Raw genomic sequence first — 24,526 nt, 5'->3', positions numbered from 1 at the left:
AAATTCCCTCATCTGGCACTGGTCAGGTCCTGAGGGTGCCAGATGAGAGAGGTTCAACCTGTACCAGTACATCTGGCTGGCATGCAGGAGCACTTGGAATCTTGGCAGGCCAGTGGAGGAAGCTGGCAGCTCATCTTTTTGCATTCAGCCTTCTATATCCAGGAGCGTGATTGACCTAATGGGATTATGCAGTAGGTCTAAGTCAGGCCAATATCTGGCACAAGTCTGCTGTGTTCTCCAGGGAGGCAACAGCAGATACGAGACTACCATCCCCTAATGATTTTCAGTCTCATTTCAGAGGGAAAATGAGATAAGCCCCTTCAGATGGACAGTCGTTCTGTCAGTCTGAAGAAGCTCAAGTTTGGAAAGTTGAAGGTGGTGCGTCGGCGCTTGCTTCAGCGGTATGAACATCAGCCCTTCATCTCCTGCCTGGCAGGGTTCTACAGCTGCAGGTGGAAGCGATACCAGTGGAGAAGAACTGAGCCAGGACAATGCTGCTGCAAGATGGTATGTTAGCTCTGCTATTGTTACTGTGAAATGTTATGAGACAAGTCCATCAGGTTTGTATCCAAAAGGTGCTTTGGGCCAAATTGTGCCCTGATTTGTGCTCCATGAAAACTTACTAGTATCTCTGGAGGATAATAGAATCCACTGAAGTTAGACATTTTTAAATTAGCAGGTCAAGTTAACTGGCTTTCAGGCATTTTAAAAGACCTGTCTGAGGAGCTCTCTGGACCACTAATGTTGATTTTCTTTTCAATAAGTCTTGGAGCACGGAAGTTGCAGAAGTCTGGGGAAAAAAACTAATGCTCTGTCAGTATTTTAAAAGCATCAACAGGATGAACCAGATAATTATACAACTCTCATCAGTGTGAAATCAACTCCAGGCAAGGTAATGGAGTGGAAGACATAGAACTCAGTTAATAAAGAATTGAAGTAGATAATATAATTCATGCAAATAAACATAGATTTGTGGAAATAGTTCCTATCAAACTAACTTCATTTTTTAGGCATTTACAGGATTGGTTAAAAAGGTATTGACATGTACCTTGGTAAGGCGTTTGACTTAGTACCACACAATATTTTGTTTAAAAACTAGATCACTGTACAGTTAACGTAGTACACATTACATAGATTAAAAACTGGCTAATAGCTAGATCTCAAAATGTGATTGTAAATAGGGGTGTTTTCATCAAGTGGGTGTGTTTACAGAGTGGTCTTGCAGGGATCGTTTCTGTGCTATTTAACATTTTTATCAATGACTCAGAAGTAAATATAAAATTATCACTGATAAAAGTTTCCAAAAAGTGACAAACAAATTGGTGAGTGGTAACTAATCGAGAGGACAGGTTGCTGATTCAGAACACTCTGGGTTGTTTGGTAACTTGGGAACCTGGAGCATTTGGCTGGTGCCTTTCTCTGTGTGTTTCATGAATAGCTCAGGAAGCACTCTTTCAATCTCGCTTGGTGTGGGCTGCCACATGCAATTTTGCTGTGTGATAACAGTGCCTGGAGAGGTGTGCTGCTTGTCACTAGCAACACATTGTGAGAGACAGCCCAGGCTGGAGAGTTAGGGGGCACAGGGGTCCCACAGTCCCAGGCTGCTCCTCAGGGATCTCGTCACACATGGCTTTTCACACAAAGGAAGCACATTACCATGTTGAAATTCACCCATCATACAGAATGGTCCTGTGTTTCAGGATTGGCTCAGAGTATTACTAATTCTGCATTCTTTCTGTACTTGGACTTGCAACAGCACTGGGAGCAGAAGGTATAAGTCAGAATTTGGTACAAAGAGGTTTAATTTACTCTAGACTTGTTTTCACCATGTCAGATCATGCTACACCATAAAGGGGAGTGCCATGTAAACTCTCCACGGAAGGGATCACGTTTCAATTCTGTGTTTGTAACAGCCCCTAGCGTAAGAGGATCCTAGTCTGTGGCTCCTAGGTACTACCAGAAATACAAAGGTAGTAACCAGAGACACTGAGACCTCATCTGGGATGAGTGAAGTCTCTATGCTACAGCCTTAGTTGAGCGCTAGCTGGCCTTTAGCTCATGTGGTAGAGTGCAGGGCTTCAGACCCTGTGCTCACAGGTTCTATCCCTGGAGCCAGCAATCTGGGTGTGTTGGCATTATAAAAATAAACATGACATCAATGAAGAGTTACCTCTCTGCTTCTCTGTCATGCTGAGCTCCACTTGAACAGGCGATATAACTACAAACAACAAGACTGAATTAAGAAAAGGAAAAATTAGGTTAAAAGAGGAAACTGTGAAGGGTGAGATCTGGTAGCCTGTGGGATTGGCTCCTACAGGAAGAGTTGGAGGCCTCGATCACAGGGGTGACCTAAAGCTCTGTTAGAGGTAGCAATAAAGAATGTATTGCAGGGAACTTCCCCCCTGCCAGTACAGAACTGCATTTGGTGATCTAACACAGACCTTTCATCTCTGATTTCTGTGATTCTGACACCAGGCTTCATGCAGCTGGAATAAATTAGGGGTCACAAATGTACAGTGTCCATGGTGGGGTAAACAAAGCTTTAACCAGTTGACCTTTCTCTCCATTTCCCAGTGGGAATGTATCTTCTTCCTGTTTCTCACTGGCGCTTTCTGCCTTTCTTTGGTCTTCCTGTACATGTGGGGGGAAGCAAAGAACGACTACAATAACTTTGACTGGTAAGTACCACATTCTCCCTCCTTCAGCTGCTGAACACGAGATTGTCCATAGCCAGTTGTCTGCCTGGAGAGGGAAGGGAATAAGAAGGTTCTAACGTACCATCAGGAGAGCCAGGCTCCCCTCATCACTGACAACAATCAGCATTGAGAAGCTGGGTACTGTCCTGTGAGAAGCCCCCGTTGCCTGTAAGGGGAACGAAGAACACTCAGCCTCTAGCAATTGGTGTGGTGCCTTTCCTAATTGTAAACTGGGCCAATTCTTGCTTATCTTCATCAGGCTGAGAGGATTAGGTAACAAATGGACATAGGGCACTTGGGAGGATGTCAGGGGCTGTGTTTTATCCATAGGATGCTGTCTGTTTATACTGGGGTGGGCAAGCTATGGCCCTTGGGCCACATGTGGCCCACCAAATCACTGGATCCAGACCACAGACCACCTCAGGCACAGAGCAGCCAGCTGCTGCTTTAAGTGGCTGCCTGCTCCTGTAGTTCTCTGCTCTGGATCCTGCGAAGAGGCTTCATACTCTGCTCCCACTCCCTTGCAAATTCTCTCAGCTCCCATTGGCCAGTTTCCACCAATAGGAGTTGAAAAAAAAAATTCCAGGGGGCAGGAGCAGTGTGCAAACCCTTTCCCTGGGCTCCGTCTCAGGAGCAGAGAGCCACATGGCGCAGGCAGCAGTTTTCAACCACCTGGGGCTGCGGCAGGCAGACAGCCGGCCTCAGGGTCTTGTGGGGCTGTTGGCTGGGAGTCACCCTGGCAAATCTCACGGCCAGAGCTTGCCTTTGGCACCACAGACCCTCCTTCCCCTCAGTCCTCTGCCCCCTACCCTACATAAGCCTAACCCTCTACCCCCGCACCCATTCCCCATATAACCCTAACCATCTACTCCCCTTGCACCCCTACCCCATCCCAGACTCTGCGCTGGGTCACAACCCCCTTCTGCCCCATGTCACAGCTCAAACCCCTACATCTCAGACCCCTGCCCCAGGACACAATCACCTCCTGCGTCCAAACTCCCACCCAGATCCTGCATCCCAGTCCCTTACCCCAAGCTCCCTTCTGCAGCCAACCTCCATCCCATATCCTGCACCAACTCCATTAATATCATGGACAGGTGTGGCCCTTGACTACTTTCTAAATTCTTGGAGTATCCCCCCATCAGAAATTATTGCCCAACCCTGGTTTATAGGCTAATGATGGCCTGCCGGGCTGAGTAAGCTCTGAAGCAGAACAGACAGGTTTTCACAGAAAATAGTCCAAGGCTGAAGGGTCTGGGTTTGTGCTCATGGGTTGCTATTACCCCTGATTTATAACAGGAAGTACCCTCAAGCTGCTGTCAGGTAAAAATGCTGATTTAAGTATTAAGGCCAAACTTGTCACATCCAGATACCTCGAGGTGGGCTCTTACATCTGGAGTAAGGCAGCTAAATTAAAAATGCTTGATTTTCACCAGGGCTGAGCACCTGAGCTTTGGGTGGCTAGAGGTGTCAAGATGCATGTAGGATCCTGACTGTAGGTCACAGCAGGTGAAAAATTTGTCCCTAAATTATCTGTGTAATGAAAAACAACACCTGCAAAATGAAAACAGGCTGTTAAAAACACAAACACTTGGGTCTGTCATCCTTTCCCTTGCTCATGCATTGCCGCTCCTCTTTCCCTCCAGTAGAAAAAGGACTTGGATGTGCTGCAGCAGGTTCAGTGGAGGGCAACAAAAATGATTAAGGGGATGGAGCACAAGACCTATGAGGAGAGACGGAGGGATTTGGGCTTGTCTAGTTTACAGAAAAGAATATTTAGGGATGATTTAATAGCAGCCTTCAGCTTCCTGAAAGGGAGCTCTAAAGAGGAGGATGAGAAACTGTTCTCAGTGGTGTCAGATGGCAAAACAACAAGTAATGGTCTGAAGTTGAAGATGGAGAGGTGTAGGTTAGATATTAGGAAAAACTACTTCACCAGGCGGGTGGTGAAGCATTGGAATGCGTTGCCTAGAGAGTAGGTGGATTCTCCATCTCTCAAGGTTATTAAGTCCTGGCTTGACAAGGTCCTGGCTGGGATGACTTAATGGGGGTTAATCTTGCTTGAAGCAGGATGCTGGACTAGATGACCTCCTGAGGTCCCTTTGAGCCCTATAATTCTATGAATTCACAATCTAAGTAGCCAACACACATGAAGGGTGGGAGAAAGGGACTGCTGTCCCCAGTTTGAAGGTGAGTGAACTGAGGGAAAGTGACTTGTCCTAGGTTGTATGGAAATTATCTGGCAAAGCCAAGAACTGACTCTAGATCTGAGGCTCAACCACAAGAGAATCCTTTCCCTCAAATACAAAGATGCTCATTACTCAGGCATACCAATTGTTCTGGAGACACATGACCTGCCTGCCTCTGTACTGAAAACATGATGGGATGAGGAATGGGAAGGTTAAATGAAATGATAGAAAACATTGCTTGGTTTTATCCCTGCTCTTTCTCTTGGCTTTTTTTCTGCTGCCTCTAAAAAGGTCAAACTGCATCTGTCAAACAGCTTGACTTTTGAGCACAGCAGAGCAGAAGGATTATCAGAGAAAATTGGAGTTGAGGGATTTGCATATTCACAGCATGACTATTGAGAAATAATCACCCAATGACTATGCAAAACCTGGAGCTCTGAAATACACATGAAGTGATAATGTAAATTAAATACCCAGAACTGGAGTTCAGTGAATTCCATGGCTGGGGGGAAAAAAAAACTGTAAAATTTTTATTTATTTGGTATTGACATCATATTTGGCTCAACATTTGAGTCTCTGGTTGCTTTGAGAGTCCTGAAAGTAAATAAAAGTCTCCTTTGCCTTTCTCCACCTAGCCCCAAATAGATGCCTTTTGGGTTGCTTAAGGGGTTGGAATGGACTGAATCATTGTGGAAAGTCACAGTCTAGCCTATGGACCATGCTCATGGACCTGGTGCAAAGGTGGCTGAATTCTGATATTTTGTTGGGCTTTGTCTTAAAAATCTAGTGCTAGAAATCAAGACTTCACATAAAGGTGACAGTAATATCAGCATGAAGTGGGATGCAGAGGTGGTAGGGAAACAAGATGGTATTCCAAATAATGTCACTGAGTTCCAATATCATATGGCCTGTCAGGACAAGAGACACTTTGTCAGACCAATACAAACTCTCAGGACCAGAAAGTTTGTGGTGCTCTTGGACCGGTACTCAGAAATACATTTCATGCCCAACCTCGCCTTCTGGATTATGGTCACTTCAGTTTTATGAAGGTGGATTTCAATATACCCAACACGTCTCCTGTTAATAGGAAAAGCATAACCATTTTCCTTAACGAGACATATGTAGAGGGATAGGAAACAATTTAGTCTTACACTTATGGAAATGTAACTTAATAGTTTCAGACAGTTTACCAGATTTTATTGCATTTTAGGTACAACTATAGAAACTTGGGCCACTGGTTTCTTTGGTCTGTTTTTCTTCTGATTGTAGCAGCTGTCTTGTTTACATATGTCATGTTGTTATTGGTAAGTAACATTATCTTTAAACAGTGCTGTTACCTGACAGCTAGTTATGAACCAAGCAGGTAGTGTTTGCATTTGCATTTAGTCTCAGCTAGTTTGGGATGGACAGTACAAAAGTGTTATAAACTGAGCCATTCATCAATAGTAAAGAATCACAGAAACTATCACTTTTCTTCGTCTAACTCTGGAAAAGGACATTTGTTAGAATGAGAAAAGCATATTATCCCTAAAACTGCTTTTCTTTAGACCTTTCATTGTAGTCTTTTTCATTAGAAACATGCCCTGTGCCTGCCTGGCCTGGTTTCCTGCTACAAATTTAAACAAAAAGGGTGCACACATGCACAGATTGCTGTCCTGAAAATTATGCTGTCAATTGCACAAAATCACATGCAATCTCCTGTGGTTATAGCTCCCAGAGTTAGACATAGCGCAAGAGGCGCTGATCTTGTGTGATATCCATTATTTAGAATGGTGGAACTGGTATGAGAATGGATGATTATGTCCTGAAATATACCATCCTCTCCCCACCCCACCTCTGCAAAAAAAAAAACCCCACCAAAACAGACTCAGTGAATAACCAACCACCTTTTGGTCAGAACTAAAACCATGAAGCTATTTCAGTTCTACATATTTGAGTCTGAATTCCCTCCCTCACACTGAAATTCCAGGGGACTGAAGCTGATCTGAAGTTACATCTTGGAGTCATTAATGCCATTAATGCTCTACATGGTTCTTCTCTCATTGTTTTTTTGTGCTGGTCCTCATCTGTTTATTCCATTCTCATGTTCTTCTTCTTGTGTGGTACTTAGATTGTTAGCTGCTCAGGACTGGGAGCATACTTCGTTTCACGTTTGTACAGCACCTTGTAATGAGGTCCTGAGTCATACCTGGCCAATGCTTTACTGAAAATACATTTTGTCTAACATTGTAAATAAAGAAGGCAACAAATTCGGGCCTTATTTGCCTGTGGCCTTTAGGTGCAACCACAACACAAATGGTACATACTCTCCTGCTTAGCAGTGGTACATATACAAACACTTCATTAAAGTGATTTTGGTGTTAGTGAAAGGCATCAAGTTGATGGCCCTAGATCCTGATGTCTCTTACATACAAGACAGAACCATCACAGGCATTGGGGGATGAGTAGTTCACCTACCCCAGCACACCACTGTGTAAGAGGCTGGATAACCCCTGGCTAGGGTACTAGTCAAGGCCTGTAGGAAATCCAGGTTCAACTCCCTGTTTTGCCACAGGCTGCCTCTGTAACCACGGTCAAGTCACTTAATCCTTCAATGGCTCAATTCCTCGCTTTAGAACGGGGATAATAGCATTGCCTTACAACACAGAGGACAAATGTATTAAAGATTATGAGGTGCTCAGATATTGGGGTGTTGGGACCATAGGGATGCCTGAGATGTGTCTCTGCACTTGTCCAGGTCGCCAGTGAGGCAGAAGCCCTGCTGGCCTATATTGCTTAGCAGAAGGCATAGCAAGGCTCCAGAGTGTTTCTGATGGTACTTGCCCTAATTGCTCCACAACTGTGTCATTGTGTCTAATTTGGTAACATTGCTCCATCCATCTAGGTGGAGGAGTGGTGGGTACCAGGAGCCAGTAAATGCTGAAGTAAACAGGACTAGGATACAAAGCAAATGAGAGCACGGAAAACTATCAGGAAAACACCCCCACACCCCTGCTGCTTTGACTCATTGCTGCAATTCTGAACCCTGACGCCTTCTGACAAGCACAGGATTGCACCAGTTTAGTAAAAGCTCTTATTGTCACAGACTTAACTGCCCAGAGCGGCTTCAGACAGAGCCAGCATTTAAACAGCCTTTTTCTGCCCAAGTACTTTTCAAAGGTTAGAACTAGGCTGATCGTCCGTCCCATTTTTACGGTACAGTCCCTTATTTAAGTTGTCTTACCGGTGTCCCGACTTTCTTAAGAAAATGGGCAAGGTGTCCTGTATTTTGCAGGGCTCCTGTTCCCTGGCATCTGTGTCGGGGTAGCAGCTCCCACTGCTGTGGAGCTCTGGCGCGATGCTCCTGTCCTTCCTGTTCCCTGGCACCCTGTGCCTCAGGGCAGCAGCTCCTGCTGCAAGGGAGCGCCTCTGTGGATCAGCTGGTCTATTCCCTGGCACACCAGTCCCTGCTGCCAGGACCCCTGACACGGTGCAGCCGCCACATTCCCTGGCCCCCTTTGCTGGGAGGCTGGAAAGCCTCTATTCTCAGCACCCCTGTCAGGAGGTTGTGGAGCTCCCATTCTCTGCTCCCCTCACCAGGAGGCTGCAGAGCGCCCATTCCCAGTGCCTCTGTGTGGGGCAGCGGCCCCCATCACTGCAGAGCCCTGACACAGGACAACAGCCCCCATCCCTGGAGGCTGGTGTCCCATAATTGCCAGGGGGCAATGTGGTCACCCTAGTTAGAACACAAGAACTAGGGGTTGCCAAAGGAAATCACAGTAAACCCTCCTTTTCACAAACTAATGGGGGAAGGGCTGTTCAGCAGGCGCCCAGTTGAGGTGGTCCTCCCCCGGCAGCAGAGAGCCTCTTTAGCCTCCAGAGAAGACTTTTCCCTGGCAGTAGCAAGCCCCGTATGGGCCAAGGCGGGGTGGAGGTTCAGTGGAGGACCAGTTGAGATGGTCCTTCCCGGGCGGCAATAAGCCCTTTAGCTGCTGGGGAAGACTTCTCCATGGCAGCAGCAAAGCCCATAATATCTTTCCTGTCCTTGGAACCCTAAATGCGTGACTGGCAGCATGGTCAGCGCCAAATGGCAGGCACAGCTTATGCTGGGTTGGGTTGGGGGCTACGCATGTGATGCAGCTGAGCGCAGGAGAGACCCAGACTATGTGGCACCTGTGGGGGAGGGAAGGGGGCTTCACTTATAAATGTTAACTGCTGAGAAGAATTTTCTCAGTGTGTTATTCAAGCACGACCCCCAGCACAGCCTTGTTGACACGTTGTATGGCAGGGCAGGGGCTGGTGTCAGACAGCGCAGAAAAAAATAGCAAGTATACAGACAGAGCCGCAAACTCCCAGCAGGGGCTCTTTGAATGGGTAGATGCGCTCCCAGTGCTAATAGCATAAAAAGAAAGAAACCATTTCTCAGGCTGTCATACTAACATGAGCCCACAGCTAAGGTTTGGTGTTCACGCTTGAAAAATCACATTTTTCCTGTTACTAGAGAGCTGTGTCCAGAGCGGAGCAGTGGGATGGCCATTGTGGGTTACATATGGGACACCTCTGGAGGCTAATAAATTTGCTTTTAAGTTGTGGTGTTTCCCCACTGGCCTTTAATTGAACTTCGGAATTCAAGAGTGATGCTATACCCGTCAGGTAACTGCAATTTTGTAATCTTGAGATCAGTGCATCCAAAATCGAGCTAATGGTCTTTATAGTGAAGACAGTCACGTGGTAAAATCAAGCTAACTGAATTAAATTTGAATGTATCTTGTAGTGTAGATGTTGCCTTTCTCTCCCTCTGTCACGCACACACATACATACATTCACTCATTGTTCCATCAATGTCCTTCATTTGCATTTCAGTCCCCAGTCAAAGCCCTTCTTCCCCACAGATCAGATTCCTGAGAACCTGTGTTTATTGTCTGTGTTTTGAGTGGTAGCTTCTACCTATTCGTTTAGCTATCTGTTGCAAACAGGAAATTAATTCCTTTTTACATATAACCTGAATGAAGGGCAGCTTCTGTTATGCTCACCAGCTTCAACGAGTTTGGCCCAATCCCATCACAAAAACATATTTCTTAAATTTTTTCCCACTGGAAACAGATTGTATTCCTTCAAAGTATTGCATGGATAATGTGCCTCTAATCGCCATGGGGTTAAGCAATAGGACATAGGACCCCTTAATTCAGTAGAAGTGAAAAGAACAGTTTAATTCCTCACCTAACAAATAGAAGCAGTCCTGTGGCACCTTAAAGACTGACAAATATTATTTATTAGGTGATGAGCTTCCATGGGATAGACCCACTTCTTCAGATCTGTGCCACGAAAGCTCATCACCTAGTAAATAATATTGTTAGTCTTTAAGGTGCTACAGGACTGCTTTTTGTTTTGTTTTGTGAAAATACAGTCTAACATGGCTACCTTTCTGTGACTAGTTCCACTCCTGTTATCCTTATTTTTTAGAACTGTTGGCTTAGGAAGAAGATTGTTCCTTCTTGTGCAATATCAGCTTTGGAAAATTTCGTTCAAAGCGACTTTGTTGGGCAGTATAATGCTGCATTTGCCGTCAAAAACCCGAGGACTGAAGTTTAGCCATATTATAACATGATGGTTTTCCATTTGATTTTGCAGGTGCTAGCTGTGTGTTTGCTATCAGAAAGTCAGCAGTTGTATCTGCACTGGTGTCACAAGGTGGGATATCTGAGTCATATCAACAACTCTGTATCCTCACTGCACAGCAGCTAAGGTCAATTATGCAATAGTTCCCTAAGTAAAGACCAAAATACATGTTCAGTCTAATATGACTATTCTCTTTAAGGTTAAGTGATTTAAAAATAAAAACAAAAGGGTAGCCTTCAGGAGTGAGCGCAAGGTATGTATCTCCTTTGTAATGGGCTGCAGAACTCTGCAAACAAAATGGCTGACATCTCTGCAGATAGGAAGTGAGATTTAGTGCTCTTACGTCATTCGGTTTCTTAGGAGCACGAGGGGTGGGGAGTAGTGTGAAGGAGTGTGCACTGATGCTGATCTTTTCTGTATTTGCTGTTGGGTAGACAGAGAATGTACTTCTCCAAGTCAGCCAATCAACCCCAAAAATCGCAGATAAAATCATTCAGAGAAGGGATAAAATCAGGATGGTTGACAGCTGATGTAGGCAATACCTCATAATTGGCGTTAATGATATTGTGATGCCTTGAACTTGCCAATAGAGCATATGTCTACCCTGAAACGTAATCCTGGGTTAATAGCATGTGAGTTAGCAGACTCTGGGTTTGCTAACCTGGAGCTTGAATGTTTACACTCATTTGTAGTTCCAGGTTAGGAATCATTGAACCCTGGGTCCCAGACAGTGACTCCAGCATTTAAACATTATGCAAGCTCAGCGCCAACCATCCATAACCTACACTTTCTAGTGCTCTCCCAAGACGTGGCTGTTCTAGCCATTAGTACATGACCCAATACAGGAAAACTTGACTTTCCACCAAAGTTGATTGTAGAGGACAAAGAAAGTTGCCCTATTGGATTGTGGGATGTGTTGGGTAGACTCCTAAAGCATGAGCCCAAACAGGCTGTGTCTACACTGCAGAGCAATAGGACTTGAACTCTGGGCACTGGCTTGTTTACAATTGTGTTTATGATTACAGGACTTGGGGTCCAACAGGTGCACTAGCATACTTACTACATTATTCAGACCTTTAATTCTGGCCTAGCACCTGAGCCATGTCCACACTGCAGAATATCAGGGCTTGGTTCCAAATCACAGAGGGATTCTGTCATGGACCTTTCCTCCCAGCAGGGCATTAAGAGCTGGCTCCTGAGAGCTGACAGACCCAAGTCAGAAAGATTTATGTGTGGAAGGTAAGGTGCTGTTTGGGCTCAAACCCAAGTCTTAGCCCAGATATACAATGTAGTGCAGGCCTAACCTAATTCAACTAAGTCAGTTGAAATGGTCAAGCTCATAAAGATTACAGACACAGAAAATACTCTACCAATGGAGTCTAAATTATCTTTGTAACCTGCCATACAAGAGTAGTCAATGGTGGTATACAAAGAAATATGAATTGCAATTGTCATTCAGTAACTCTGAAGCCAGACACTATCCTATTTGTCTCACCAGATTGGGATTCTTTTCGTATTGGTCTTCTCCTTAGCTGTCATCACTGTATTTTCTGAACTGTGGAGTGTTCGATGGAAAGCTGTCTATCTGTCCTTTCAGGTAAGAAGTTATGAAGGCAAAAGATGCCTTGTTAACAAAAGTCTTACATGAAAATAGATGGAAAATGTGGAAACAGCTGTTTTTTGTTTTTTTGGGGGGGATCAGAGATGTGGTTCATCAACATCAAAATTTTTCAATAAAAATGTCAATTTTGACTACTTTTTTTCTGATTCAGAGGAATGGGGATGAAAATTTTTGTTTCATCTCATAATATCAGTTAGAAACTTCATTTTTCATTTTGAAATGCTGAATTGTTTCAGTCAAAAATTTTAAAAAATAATTTCCATGTTTCCAATTGAAATCTTTTTGGGTCTTTGATTGTGTGAAATTTCTATAGCTCCACTTTCTGTTCTGATTTAGAATGGAAACTAATTCTGAAATATCAACATTTCCTGTGAGAGGAAAAGGGCATTTACTAGCCAGTTCTAGGAAATACCTTACACCACGTGTCCTTGGGATCACAAATAAGACTGGGCTGAACTTGTTGGCTGTGTCTACACTAGCAAGTTCTTTCAGAAAATCCAGCCCTTTTTTGAAAGCACATGCAGAGCATCTACACGCAAAGTGCACTCTTTCAATCCAAAATTGAAAGAACGTATCTCTTCTTCCATAAGCCCTCTTCCGCTCCCGGATGAGGAAGAGCACCTTCTTTTGAAAGCTTCTTTCGAGAAAAGCGAGTGTAGATGCTCCACAGGCCTCTTCTTTCAAAAGAGTGGAGGCTGTGCGGAAGCTCTCTGTCGAAAGGGTGGGTTGATCTCCTGCTTTTTTGTGTGTGGACATACCTTTAGAAAGCAGATTTTTTGGAAGAGATATTCTAGAACTTTCGATAGATCAGTGTGGTGTGGACATAGCCGTTCAGAAAAAAATGAGCCAGCAGCTACCATCATGTCTTCCTGGAAACAAACTCGACTTAACATATTATATTATTAAAAAGATTTTGTCAATGTTTATGCGATGACTCCTTCCACGAGCTGTTAGAAGAATTTGAAACTAGGCTCTTCAGCTCAGTTGGAGACACCTGCCACTTCAGCTAAAGGAGGAGCTCCATCAGCTTTCATCCATAGTAGGCTGTTATGTTAGATATGGACTAACCAGCAGAGGGATGCAGATGGTCATTCTAGGATTGGGAAAGCAGGGCCCTCACCATGAATGCCAGCTTCCAGGGAACGCCACTGTACTGCTCTGGAGCCTTTTTCTTTCCTCCATCTCACTCCTTCAATGAGTCATTGATTGGCTGACAGGTTTATTTTCTTCTTTGTTTTTTGTTTTATTTTTTGCTGGGCTCACCAGCCAGATATGAGGCTGGTGTCAAAAATATTTTCCATCCTGGCTGACAAAATGGCTAGAACTGCTTCTGTGGATGCAGCACACCACCATGTTATATTTGAGTAACTTTCCCCCCCTTACTTTATATCTTGATAGTTTCAGGGCATGCTATCTGGTACTCTAGTTTTATGCTGGAGTAACTCCTTGACGTCAATGGAGTCATACCAGTGTAGAACTAAGTGGAATATCTTGCCTAATATCTCCAATTGGGCCAAAACCAGCATGTTTTTGTCAGTTTTCCATCCCATTATTGCATGTTTATAGGTATTTGCTTACAGTCAATGAAATTGATTAGAATTGATATATCTGTCATTCAAAAATAGTATTCTGATAAATCAGTTATTTTGTTTTGGTAAAGTACAAATAATGTTCCCAGGTTTGAAGCTGAAACAAACAAAAATAGATATACCATTGGATCTGGGTACAGCGAAGATAAACTCTCTGATGGGAGATAAAGTGCTTTATCTAAATATAAATAAGAAGAAGTACTTCATATGAAGTGCATTATTAATTTGTGGAACTGGCCGCTGCAGAATATTAGCGAGGCTAGTAAAGTAGTATAGCAAGATTGGAAAATGGATTTAGACACCCTCAGAAGTAATCAGCTGCTGCAGTTACATTGGCTAGTATGACAGTACAGTGAGTCACAGAGGATCACACTAGTAAACTTCAGCTGACCTGCCATGGGAACAAAGAAGAAGGTAGGTGACAGGGACTTTCTTATGGATTCCAAGATGTTCTCAAAGGGCCCAAGCCAAGTGTAAGATTGGGGTTAAAAACTACAGGGTAAAAGGAGAGCTGTTGGGTTCCATAGATTGGCTTTTCACGGCAATCCTCTTGTCTCCTTTCCAGGTCAAAGCTCCCTATCTCCACATAGGTGCAATAGCAGCCATGGTCTTGCTTTCTTGGCCTGTGGCTTTGCATGCCGTCCGAGTTAACAGAAAAGGTACAGTGGCTCTGATTTGTGTTCTGCAGGTGCAGCCACCCCCTGGAACCTTTGGGCCCTACTTTCTGTGAATGGGCAATGGGGATATAGGCCAAGGCTTTTCAAAATAGGTAACGGGTTTGGGTGCCTCAATTTTTGTGTGTTTTGAGACACGTTGAAGCAGCTTGGTTATCAGCATGCAGGTGCCCAAGCTCCTGGGCACTCCCATCGGCCTATCACTGTACTCAGTGTCCAAGGGGGACCCTTCCAGCTAGCACACTTGATACACCAAAGCTTGTTTGCCCAGTGATGCTGCCTCCTTTCCTTGCTTCAGGGTCTGGCAATGAACTTTGGTGTGAGGGAGAAAAATGACAAGGAGCCCAGCCCCCCACCCATCCTCTCTGCTGATGCCTGCATCCGGCCTCCACTGGGCTTCTAAACAGCCTAAGGTACCGAGCCAGGAAGACCAGTCAGAGCCCACCAATTTTACTAGGGCCCTGCACTTTGCGGGAGAGGGGATTGCTGTATCAGGGTTCAATGGGAGGGATTGTCACGGAAGCCCTTTGTTGCAACTTCAGCTGCTCGTTGCTACGTACAAAGACACAGTAGCAGCAGGGAATGGGACTCAGTTCACCTCTCCTGCCCCATTTGTGCTGGCTGGCGTGAGAAAGTGGCCAGGTAGAGTTCATGGCAGCCCCAGTGCTAGATATGGTAGCTCACCTCTCCCCTTCTTCAGGGATAGCCTAGGGAGACCTTACTGAACCAAGTTTAAGTATGCTTGGTATCGACTGTATGAAACAAGTGGCATGAGTCACTGTGGGCCTGGGTAGTGCATAACCTCTTGGGAGAAGTGTGTGTCACATCTCATGCCAGGGACTTCAAACTGCTAAACTGGATGTGCCAGAAAAGAGTGGGACCTTGGAACAAAGGGTGGAGTGATTTTCCCTGGGGACAAGTATCAGAGGAGCAGCCGTGTTTGTCTGCCTCCACAAAAACAACCAGAAGTCCTGTGGCACCCTATAGACTAATGGATTTATTGGAGCATAAGCTTCTGTGGGCAAAGACCCGCTTTGTCAGATAATAAATCTGTTAGTTTGTAAGGGGACCACAGGACTTCTAGATATTCACCAGGGAATATTTAGGGGGAAGTCAATGCAAATCAGTCACCTCCTGTTATGGAACCCGCACCCCGCCCACAGCCTTTTGAAGCTGTGTTTGCTGATCACCTGTTACTTGCAGCCAGGATCGATCCTTGAGCTTTATAAAGTAGAGACTGAACTGTTCATAGGGCTGCTGCTTCTGAGAGAAGGCTGCTATCAGTGTGGAACCTTTCCAGAATCCACTGGGAGGTTTGAACGACTGACTCCTGACAGAGCCAAAGGCTGGAGTTGGGTTCATCTCTGCTAAGCTTTTGAATAAGGCGTGGCGGTCATGGAAGACATGAATTCCGTGTCTTCTGCAGCCAGCCTCACTGGCACTGCTGGAGTGGCCCTGGGGCTAGCTGCACTGGCCACTGCTCAAACAGCCCTGGGTAATTGGCTTCTGGGATTGCCTGAGCAGCTGTGCTTGGGGTGATGGGAGTGGCAGTGGGTGGATGGCCCTGAGGTAGCCAGAGCAGCTGCTGGCCTCACTGGCCCTGACAAATGGTACAGCTGGTCCTTACCCCCCCGAGTTAAGACAGGTCACAGGCCATGAATTTTAGTTTATTGCATGTGACCTGTCTGTGACTTTTACTAAAAACACCCATGACTAAATTGCAGCCTTACTTGGCATGCCTGCTGGTTCTGTTAGGGGGTTAATGTTTGCTTGGCAGTGCTTTTGTCTTAAGTCCATCTGTGCTTATAACGAGCTGTGTAGTAACTTGGTGACAATTACAGCTGCTCCTGGTCCCTGGGGGGAAAGTACAGTTCTGACCTGGGCCTGTTTAGGCAGTGTGGCTTGCTGAGTCTCATACTGTAGGCAAGGAACTGTGCAGCCTGGAAATCCCTGGCAAGGAGAGAGACACAGGTCTCCACCCAAGAGAGGTGATGTCTGAAGAGCGCTGCTGTTGGCAGACTGTGGAGGCAGAATGCATGTATGGTTGTCCTGACCAGAGACAGTCATGGCAGCCCTAGGCGCGTCCATTCTTCTCTCACGGTGCCCCTTCATCAGGGACACACAACTGCGACCCCTTTAAAACACGCATCCTCCTCAAAGCAAGTTAGACCAATTTGAGCTAGTGGGGGCCAGCGCGTCTGCTCTGTATTGTCTCCAGATGACAGATTCCTCAGGGCTGGGCCACGTCTCTTGTTCGGACAGACAGCACTGAGCGCATGACAGGCTCTCAGCAAATAACAGCATCAGTGTTTCTTGGGGCCTGAGGTGAACCTTGCTGCTTACATAAGAAATACTGTGCCCAACATCAAATGAACATAAACTGCTCTGTTAGAAACTGGGTCAGCTCGTTTGTCCCCAGTGTCTAATATTTGTGATGCTGTAATATTTGCAAACCCCTCACCCCCTCCATACCCATCTTAGCACACAAAGGAATAATTGCATCTTTGAATTTTAAACCCTGCAGCTACACCGCTCTCTCTCTCTGCTATGGTTCTCCTCACTGGGACAAGCATGAAGATCATAATTGCCCCTTTGTTTTGCAAATCTTTCATGCCTGAGAGGGTTTAGCACAAGCCCTGATGTTCTCAGGCATGTACGGGCCTGGGGCTGGAACTGTAGGCCTGGGATGGAAAGTTTGCCAATCCTTTTCTGTGTCCAGCTCCTGCTTGCAACCTTGTCTCAAGCGGATTCTTCTGAAAGCCTGTCCAAGTACTCCGCACCATAGCAGGGGCTTTCAGAAGAGCCCAGCTGAGGTGGAATAAATGGGCATAGTCCCTTGTGGAGCCTTATTATGACGGGGAAGCTTGATGAGCTAGCGAGGGAATTGTTTTTCCCTGCTAGAATGTTCCAAGGTCTGACGTGTGGCTCAGAGCAGCGTAGTCTAGTGTAATGGCAGGCCCAGGTCAGTGTACCCGGTAAGCTGAGTGCCTGGGTGGCCATCTAGGAGAGATTCAAATGCTGGCCAGGTGCTTTAGCAAAGCACCCACTGTATGCACAGCCAGCAGCTTGTGTTTTTACTGGTCATGCACATCTGTACGTGAACAAAATTTATTCCATGTGAGGGTGGAAAAAAAAATAAAGGAAACATCGGTTCAGGTGCTGGGAATTCCTGGGTGCTTTACTGCTGAGTAGAGAGGACTTTAACAGGGTGCAAAAAAGAACCAGATCTATTCATGGAGGTTAGGTCCATCAATGGCTGTTAGTCACGATGGGAAGGGATGGTGTCCCCAGCTGGAAAAGGATGGCAGGAGAAGGATCATTTGATGACTATCAGTTCTGTTAATGCCCGCTAGGGCAGGCGTGTCAAACTCAAAGCCTACTGGGGGCCACACAAATGAAAACTGATGGCTTTCAGGGGCACCAAAGAAAATGTACTTCTATCGGAAAGTCGTAATTATTTATTATTATAGATTATGTTTTAGTTATATTTTATATAATTTTTCAGGTCTTGTTTGAATATAATACAATAATTTCAATTGAGAATTTAATACTAAATATGAATTTTATTGTTTTATAATTGTATTAATAAAATTTAATGTAAATTGTTTGCTCATATCTAATAATATTTAATTTAAATTAAAAGTTAAGGTACTCCATGCCCTGGGCCAGCTCCCACGTGCTGGGCTGCTGGGGTCCCCCCAGCCCTGGAGGGTCCCCAGGACTGGAGCTGCCAGTGGGGCTCCATGTCCCAGCCAGCTCCCAGCCTTGGGGCTTCCCTTGGCTGCGTCTCTTGGGCTCGAGCTGCCAGTGCGTGGGCTGCAAAAAAATTCTAGATGGCCCTTTGGTCTGACCCAATGTGGCCATTCTTATGTTCTTACAAACCCTGGCTCTGGTGCTATCACTTTCTCTCTGACTCACCTTCCCCATCTGCTAGACCAGTTACACTCATTTGCCCTCCTGGCCAGCGAAGTTGTGGGCACGAATGAGTGATGGCAGCTAAAGCGAATGAACTTGTTGAACATTCTCACCAGCCCCCTGATCTGTGCAGCTCTCACCTGGGCTGTTCTGGGTGACATCCACCTCCCTCACATGCCAATTTGTACCTCAACTGTGGTACTTATACTGTCCTGGTCAACCTCTCCCACCACTATTTCTCTGCAAGTAGAACCTTAGTTGGTGGCAGATCATGTAGCACACGAACGTGATTGGCTTGAGTGTAGCTGCCACGGCGCCAAAGGGGCTTCAGTCAGTAGAGTGCCTTTGTGTGACTCTCCACAGCGCACAGCCAAAGCTCTCTCCCTGGGACAGCATATAGGGCAGGGTTGTCAGCCTCTGGCTTGAGAGCCAAATATGGTTCAGTACAGAACCAACTAGGGCTCTGTTGTCATTCCCAAAATACGGGCAACTCTTTAAATTAAAATGAACAATTAATTCAAAAATTTAAACCCACGTCATTACTCAGGTCAAGATGATCTTTGTCTATTTCACCTTTAAGCAGAGGTGAGAGTTTGGGGTGTGTGTGGGTGTGTGTGTGGCCTGGCGTGCGGGTCCAGGCAGAGTGGGCTGGAGCACTCTGCTGAGAGCAGGGGTAGTGTTGCTCTCTGCGAGAATTGGTGCCTAGGTTACACTCAGTGTGTTCAGACAGACTAAGCATGCTCAGAAACTCTCCTGAAGCTGGGCTCAGGGTCCTCTATCCTCTCTTACTTCCCCACGTGCTCCTAGCCCCTGCCATGTCTCCCTCCCACACTGCATGTGCCTCCCCCTGCCCCCAAACCCCTTGCACTCCACCTGACACTTAAAGTTCTTACAGGTTCAGTTATATCACAGCTTCCCCACCTGAGCCCTCTCTGTGATAAGGCAATACCTGTAAGAAATTTGTTACTTTCACCCGTGCCTTTAACTGTTCATTTTAACAACCGTCCATCTTCTGTGGTCACTGGGGGCTGACGGGTTGTGAATATTCTCTCTTTATTTGATGGGTCAAGAAATCTTTCCATCATTCATAATGGTGAATTCTGCGACCTCTGACAGTAAAAATGGCGAAGAGAAAAAGAGATGGTGAGCGCAGAAATTTTTGAAAGGAGTTTGAATGTCCACACTGTCTCTTATGCAGTAGAGACTGTCCTCAAAAGACAAGTCAAATATAGAAAGGCATTTCATGGCAAAACACCCAGCATTTGCTACAAATACCCCACGGGTGACACATGGAAAAAAGCCTGTGGCACAGCAGTGAAAAATGAACTTTGGATAAGATAGCCTGGTGGTATGGTGAATAAAAGGTGGGAGCTTAAACTCCACAAGTTTTGTGGGCTCATACAACATTATATGAGAAGGAAACCCTTTCATTGATTGGGTTTACATGATGAGGTGCATTGGTCATGAACTATTTAACAAGTTTCACAACAAAGACAAAACCTTACAGAAAATTCAATATGTGCTATTATTGGCAAAATCAGTTCATGACAGAGCAGTGAAAATGGCCGATCAAATCAACAAGGAGCAAATATAAAATTTAAGTACAACTACTTATTTTTCATTTGCTAGAGACGAGAGAACATATGTGATGTTAATCTGGTGTGGATTCTGGGATGATATGTTTGTGGAAATATTGTGCCTGAAGAAATGCTTGTGATATTACAAGTGAAAAATCAAACAAGGAGAAAGAAATGCCATTGGATAATCTTGTGTCTGTGGGTGCAGTCAGGGCACCTGGCATGGTTGGCAAATAGAGGGGATTCCTTACACTTCTGTCAGAACAGCTGAATTGCTCACCTTTGAACTTTCATTGCATTGTGCATCAGGAGGCGCTTGGTGCACAATCTTGTGGACTTGAACTCAGAAATGTAATGGGATCGGTCATTCATATGGTCAGTTGGATTCTTGCTCCAGCCCTTAATTACCGCCCATTTCAGTCGCTGCTCGAAGAAGAAAATTCTGAATACCCCGATCAACTAATGCACAGAAATATTCACTGGTTATCTCGTGGCAACGTTTTGTCTCATTTTGCCATCTGCATTAAAAAGATTAAATCGTTTTTGGATATGAAGGGTGTCAAACATGCTGAGCTTTCTATGAGTAGGTTCTCAAGTTTTACTATCTTGTCAAAATTGCTGGTCATTTGAACGAATTGAACCTTAAGCTACAAGGGCAAGAAAATACAGTGCAGAGTCTGAAGCAGGTAGTGTTTGGATTTGAGTCAAAATTGACTGTCTTCATCGAAGAGGCAGGCAGACTGGCACATTTCGAAAGATTATGAATATTTTGCGATTTGTATCAGAGAGACAATGCCAAATAACAGCCTTGATTTGCAGCAGCTCGCTGGGTTTGTTTCTGACCTCCTGATGGTGTTCAAGTCTCATTATGCTGGTGTTTGCAAAAACAGTGCTCTGTTTAAGTTTATGGTTTGTCCCTATACAGTGTCCATTGAAGAACTGGATTTGACAGTCATTCCAGGCATCTCTGCCAGCAATTTGGAAATGGAAATAGCAGATTTCGAGGTGTTGAATATGTGGGTGGAAAGACTTGTCATGCTGAATTCTGATTTCGAATGTCTTGCTCAACAGCGTGCAGAATTGGCAAAATGGCACAAATGGGCTGACATGAAGAAATTGGAGCACAGTGATCATCTGATTCTGCAAACTTGGGAAGAACTTTCTGTCACGCATAGCACCATGCAGAATGTTGGCTTGGCCTTACTTGCAGTGTTTGGCGTTACCTATATGTGCGAGCAGGCTTTCTCTCCTTTGAACCACATCTGCAGTAATCTGTGCTCCAGACTGACAGAAGACAGCCTGTATGCTTGCAGGAAGCTGCCTTTGACCAAGTAGGATGTAAACTTCGAAGAAATGTGTGAAAAGATGCAGCAGCAGCAGTCTCATTAAATAAAGTCTGTGAACACCGTTTCATTTATGATATTAGTAATCATTATGTCAATTATCAACAATATGAAGTTACATATTTTCAGTCATGCAAATGGGCATTCTTATTCTGGCTGTTTGTTGACCTCTTCTTCTGAATTTTGATGTAGTTTGGCTCTTTGGTTTGTAAAGGTTGCTGACAACTGATGTAAGCAGTGGGGAATGGGACAGTCTCCTAGGTGCTCTGTGTAACAGGGAGCTTGGCCTATCTGCAATATCTTCTCACAGGTGCTATTGTCTTTAGGCAAATTGCCAAGTAATGGCACTCTGAGACACTCAGATGCCCTGATGATGGGTTACATCTAGCTGTAGGGATAGGAACCCTTTTGTGCCCCACAGCCTGAGGAAAGTCCTGGAGCTGAGATTCAGAGCAGGCCAATCTGTCTAGGTGAAAATGAATCCTGCTGGGGAAAACCATAGCTAAAAAGCTGAATTGCAAGGGACACATTTTCCCCTTCCCTCAGGGTGCACAGAAAGGCTATGTCTACACTAGCCAAAAACTTCGAAATGGCCGTGCAAATGGCCATTTCGAAGTTTACTAATGAAGCCCTGAAATACATATTCAGCGCCTCATTAGCATGCGGGCGGCCGCGGCACTTCGAAATTGACATGGCTCGCCACCGTGCGGCGCGTCCCGACGGGGCTCCTTTTCGAAAGGACCCCGCCTACTTCGAAGTCCCCTTATTCCCATCTGCTCATGGAAAAGTCAGTCCCTGAGGAAAACTCAAATGTTCTCAAATGGATTAATTCCAGCCTTCCTCCTCTGCATTCTTTCAGTGGTCCAGGCAATAATTATTGGTCCATACTTGGCTGTCCTTGCCCTTCTTTTCTTGGTACCTCTGGGGCTGTACTCACCCTGCATCAGAGAACCAGGGACTCTGGGGCCCAAACCAGCCCTCTTTGGACACAGAGGAGCACCAATGGTAAGTCTGGGGGAAGATGTTTGGCGTTATTCTTTTACGATCAGTACTGTTGACTGAAGATCCTCAGCCCCACCCCACAAGCTGTGCAATTGACTTCTGTTGGCACAAAGGGAATCTATTTTGTTTTGGAGTTTCAAGCACATAAAGTTGGAGTTGATCCTGCTTTAGGCAGGGGGCTGGACTAGATGACCTCCTGAGGTCCCTTCCAGCCCTAGAATTCTGTGACTGATTCTATGAAAGCCCTTGTGATTTCCTTACCAAGCACACTCAGTGCTGCAGATCTTTCTGATGGTTCAGGTCAAAGAACACAGGCATTGTGGGTAACGTGGAAGTAATCTGAGGAGGCAAGGGAAAGATGTGTGGGAAACATAAGAAGTTAGTGAAGCAGGTGGAGGAAGGAGAAGATGTGGTGTGAAGATGATTTTGGTGGCCATGTGTTGAATGGCTGAGTGGTGGGCCAGAAAGGTGCAGGTAAGGGTAGATGAGGCTTGAGACAACTGGAGGGCAGACTAGTGTCTTGGTGATCAGAGCTGAGAGAAAGGCAGGTGTTGAAAAGAAGTGGCGTGATTTGGTGAGAGCTGTGATGTTAGATGAAATAGCCAAAGTTGACCTGTATAATGACAAGAGTGTGGCTACTGTCACCAGCAACAGAAAAAGAGGAAGGGTTAGAGGTACAGTCGAACTCTGCCTTGGATGTGCTGATTTAGGGAGAAAGGTAATGACTAAGCCTCCTGCTCTGTTATAGACTGACTGAAAGAGCTGTATGGCCTGGGGCTTGCCTGGCACATATGTAAATGACCCAGGAGGCTCCTAGAACTCAGGTGGGACTTATAGGCCTGAACACGTAAAACAGGTTTTTAGCTGTGGGACAAAAGTTCCTTTACTGGTAATCACAGTGGGGCAGGGGAGCTGGGGTGGTTACCAAGAAACTGAAAGTATCCTTGGGAGTCATTTGGCAGCTGTCGAAACTGGACTTCCTTTCTGTACTCTTCATAGCTGGTGCCAGAAAACACAGAGATGTCCTTTCAGAAGACCATTGAACACGGTGGGGATGGTCTTGAGACAGACGTTGCAATTAGGTAAGAAGGAAGCACCAGGTCTCAGCATGCAGCTTTCTCTGTCTAAGATTTCACTTGTTATGACACAGCTCTGGGCTATCAACACTTGAAAGACTACGTCCAATCCTTTGTCAGCTCACGTGGGACATAATGGCACTTTGAGCCTATTCCTGCTCCCACTGTCACAATGGGAGTCTGGTATTGGTTTTTTACTGTTTGTATTAGGTGTTGCCTATGAGCCCTTGTCATGGACCAGGACCTCATTGCAACAGGCACTGTACAAACCCAGAACAAGGAGATGTCTCTGCCCCAAAGAGCTTGCAGTCTAAGCATATGAGAACACAGATGGATAGACAGGGGAGCTGAAGGAATTTACTGTGTATCAAGTTTGTTACACATGTTACAGACAAAACACCAGCTGACAGATCTCTGCCCTAATGAGCTTACAAACCTCAGTGAAGTTTGGATGAGGTGCAGAGGACACAGCCAAGTTGCCTGCTATTGTACAGCAAAGGCATGCTGTGAGGGGGTTCAGGGGTTCCCATGCACTGCACCCCATCCACTGGCAGGAGTGACTCTCACTCAGCAGGTACAACAGGAGGTTTATTAGGCAACAGATGCCCAGTTTCTCACAGAAGCGTCAGTACAGCAGTCAGAGACAGTCTCCCCAACCCGTCCTGGGGAGAGGAGCCTGAGGGGTGCCCCTCTGGGGTGTAGCTTCCCCCCTCCTCAGGCTGGCTGCCTTCCAGCTCCCTCTCCCCCCCAGCCTCTAACCGCCGCCTCCTATTCAAAGCCAGCTCGTCTCCACCCTCCTCTTTGTTCAGGGCTGAGGTGTTACCTGCCAGCCTAGGTTATAGCCTCAGGGTCATCCTTACCTGCTGGGAGCTGCTCTGCTTGTCTCACACATGCGCCCCCCCCCCACTCCATCACACATGCAGGAGCATTGTATTAGTTACTGGTGTGATCTTGATGTGCCCTTCCAAGTTGGAATCATTGCCCTTATACTGTTGGTTAGGGTGATCAGCTTTTTGGGTTTATGTAGCACTGTGGAAGATATAAATTTAGGCCCTCAAATCAGCAGACCACTGAAAAATTGCCCAAGTGCTTCACAGATTCAGGACTTCACAGAGGGTAAAATTCTGTTCTCACTTACACCATTGCTCCACTGAAGTTGACAGAACTACTTCAGAATTATGCCAGTATAAGCTAGAGCAGAATCTGGCCCATTGTCATGGCTGTGTTTAGTCTTAAGATGTCATAT

The 24,526-nt window shown here is 45.6% G+C and overlaps 1 protein-coding gene across 1 annotated transcript in view; it reads left to right on the top strand.

The window, feature by feature from the left end:
• The first annotated feature begins 324 nt into the window (after positions 1–324).
• The window catches only part of LOC142003859 (glycerophosphodiester phosphodiesterase domain-containing protein 5-like), a 36,317-nt gene continuing 12,115 nt past the window's right edge, over positions 325–24,526 (top strand). The window contains exons 1-8 of the mRNA XM_074981193.1: positions 325–507; positions 2,575–2,678; positions 6,096–6,189; positions 10,496–10,555; positions 11,982–12,080; positions 14,259–14,352; positions 22,062–22,207; positions 23,204–23,286. Coding sequence (XP_074837294.1) covers positions 325–507; positions 2,575–2,678; positions 6,096–6,189; positions 10,496–10,555; positions 11,982–12,080; positions 14,259–14,352; positions 22,062–22,207; positions 23,204–23,286 — 863 coding nt within the window. The remainder of the gene's footprint in view (positions 508–2,574; positions 2,679–6,095; positions 6,190–10,495; positions 10,556–11,981; positions 12,081–14,258; positions 14,353–22,061; positions 22,208–23,203; positions 23,287–24,526) is intronic.

Source organism: Carettochelys insculpta, chromosome 1 (assembly GCF_033958435.1).
Source record: "Carettochelys insculpta isolate YL-2023 chromosome 1, ASM3395843v1, whole genome shotgun sequence".
NCBI classification, from domain to species: Eukaryota; Metazoa; Chordata; order Testudines; family Carettochelyidae; genus Carettochelys; species Carettochelys insculpta.
Note: the sequence above shows the minus strand (reverse complement) of the source record. Positions and strands in the feature narration are given on the sequence as shown.